Source organism: Solanum verrucosum, unplaced genomic scaffold (genome assembly GCF_900185275.1).
Source record: "Solanum verrucosum unplaced genomic scaffold, falcon-dt-bn FXZP01000157.1, whole genome shotgun sequence".
Taxonomy (NCBI): Eukaryota; Viridiplantae; Streptophyta; class Magnoliopsida; order Solanales; family Solanaceae; genus Solanum; species Solanum verrucosum.
In genome coordinates, this window is record NW_026020185.1 from 1,598,369 (window position 1) to 1,600,328 (window position 1,960).

The 1,960-nt window shown below is 31.5% G+C and overlaps 1 protein-coding gene across 1 annotated transcript; it reads right to left on the bottom strand.

Annotated features, from left to right (window-relative positions):
* Positions 1 to 289: 289 nt before the first annotated feature.
* On the bottom strand, positions 290 to 1,736 carry LOC125829353 (uncharacterized; the record flags this gene model as incomplete). The annotated part of the gene is made up of 7 exons (XM_049508587.1): positions 290 to 490; positions 572 to 871; positions 949 to 1,005; positions 1,108 to 1,176; positions 1,249 to 1,434; positions 1,543 to 1,596; positions 1,674 to 1,736. Coding segments are annotated over 7 exons (906 nt in total), but the record flags the coding sequence as incomplete, so codon positions are not given.
* Positions 1,737 to 1,960: the final 224 nt, after the last annotated feature.

Sequence of the window (1,960 nt, forward strand, 5' to 3'; positions counted from 1 at the left end):
TGATTAATTATTTAGCTTTGTCTGAGGAAAATGGTGAAATTGAATATGTGAATTGACCTGACTGATTGTGGCTAGGCATAAAAAATTGATTATCTTGCCAAATAAGAAATTATTGAGACTGTTAATGACAAATCTTGCACAATATATATATATTCATAACACTCTCATTGCAAGAAGACAATACGGAAAGATAGACATAGAGAGTCTCATTCTTAACATTGCATGTATTCACAAAATAATAATAATAATAATAATAATAATAATAATAATAATAATAATAATAATAATAATAATAATAATAGACAAAATGTGTTTAACCAAATAACCACCTCCAAAGTCTTGTTGAGGTGAATGAAGTAGTTTGTGCTATTCTCTGGACATGTATATGTGATTCTTGCACAAAATGTTTATTACCACTGTCAAATATGTAACTTAACAGATTATAATGTGAAAGCCCTTTCTTTCTAAACAACTTGTCACCACCATGAATCTGTACGTCAAACAAGATAAATTTATTAGACAACCAAATTATATTGTATGTGTATATATATACATATAGCTTTAAGCTTACCCAATAAATATGTTCCCACACCTCATCCTTACAAGTAACATTATTGTTATTTTGGTTCCATTCATAACCAACAACTTTTAACAGATCCATGAATTGGTTTGTTTGATCTCTAAATTTTTTATACAATGCCTGCACTTGGGTTACACTAGTTTGTTTGCGTGTTTGATGATATAATTTTTGAACAATTCCTGCCCAGTCTAGTTGGTTGACGTCTTTCTCATGCATCACCAATTCCACATATAGGATTGTGATGAGAAACTCTGTCTCATTTTCGTTCCATGGTTCCTCCCTGCGGCGAATCTAATAACACAAGCAAAAACATAAATGATGCATATTCACCAACATAATTTTAGAGGATGATTTCTTTTAACTAGTACCTCTTGTTGATCATCACAACTGTCAACCTTCATTTTAGATAGAACAACAGCCTTTTCCTAATCAGATTGAGGACATGGAAATCAAATAAGATATATATACATATATATTCTGAAGACTGAAGAGATTGAATGAAGACAGATAATATGAAGCAGTCAAACCTTGTGTCCATCAGAATCAGAATGATGGGGTTCTTCTTCACAACTAGTCTTTTTCACTTTGGTCGGTTTCTGTAAAAAAGGATTAAATCTAAATATTTGCATGTATCACTTAAACATATATATAGATATATAAGCCCTTACATCATCATCTGAACTAGATTCTTCGGCATCATCATCAGAGCTAGACAATTCTTCGGCAGCATCATCATCCTCCGCACTAGAGCTGCTATCATCATCCTCAGAACTAGATGATTCTTCCTTTTTAGAGACGCTGGCATCGGTGCTTGAGTCGTGATTATGATCATTCTTACTTGAAGTTGCAACAAGCTTGGACAATTAATTAATTATACAGCAATAGCATGAGAGATGAGTTAGTTAGCCAAAGTGTTACTATATATATAAAAAAGAATTGTAGATATAAGAGGTGTAAATTACTTCATTCTCGTCACAACTTTTGCTGCCTAATTTTCCATTGTTGGAAAGAGCCGGCTGTGTATGTATATATATGAGAATTAATGTTAGGACTTATGTTGAATATATGTGTATGTATGTATTGTATTACCTACCCTTTTCTTCTTTCTACTCTTATCAATTTCATTCTCAGCTTCCCTCTTCCTGTAAAAACACACACACACACACACCAATTCAAATATTTATTTATAATACACAAACAGAGCAAATTAATTAAGAGCCAAACCTTTCTTCATCGCACAATTAAATTAAAATGTACAAGAAAAACCTTCTTCTTCATATAACTTATATATACATAATTGGAATAGCAACTGAAACATCATTAGAATAGCAAACGTTTCATTAGAATAGCAACTGAAACATCATTAAAATACCACATTAT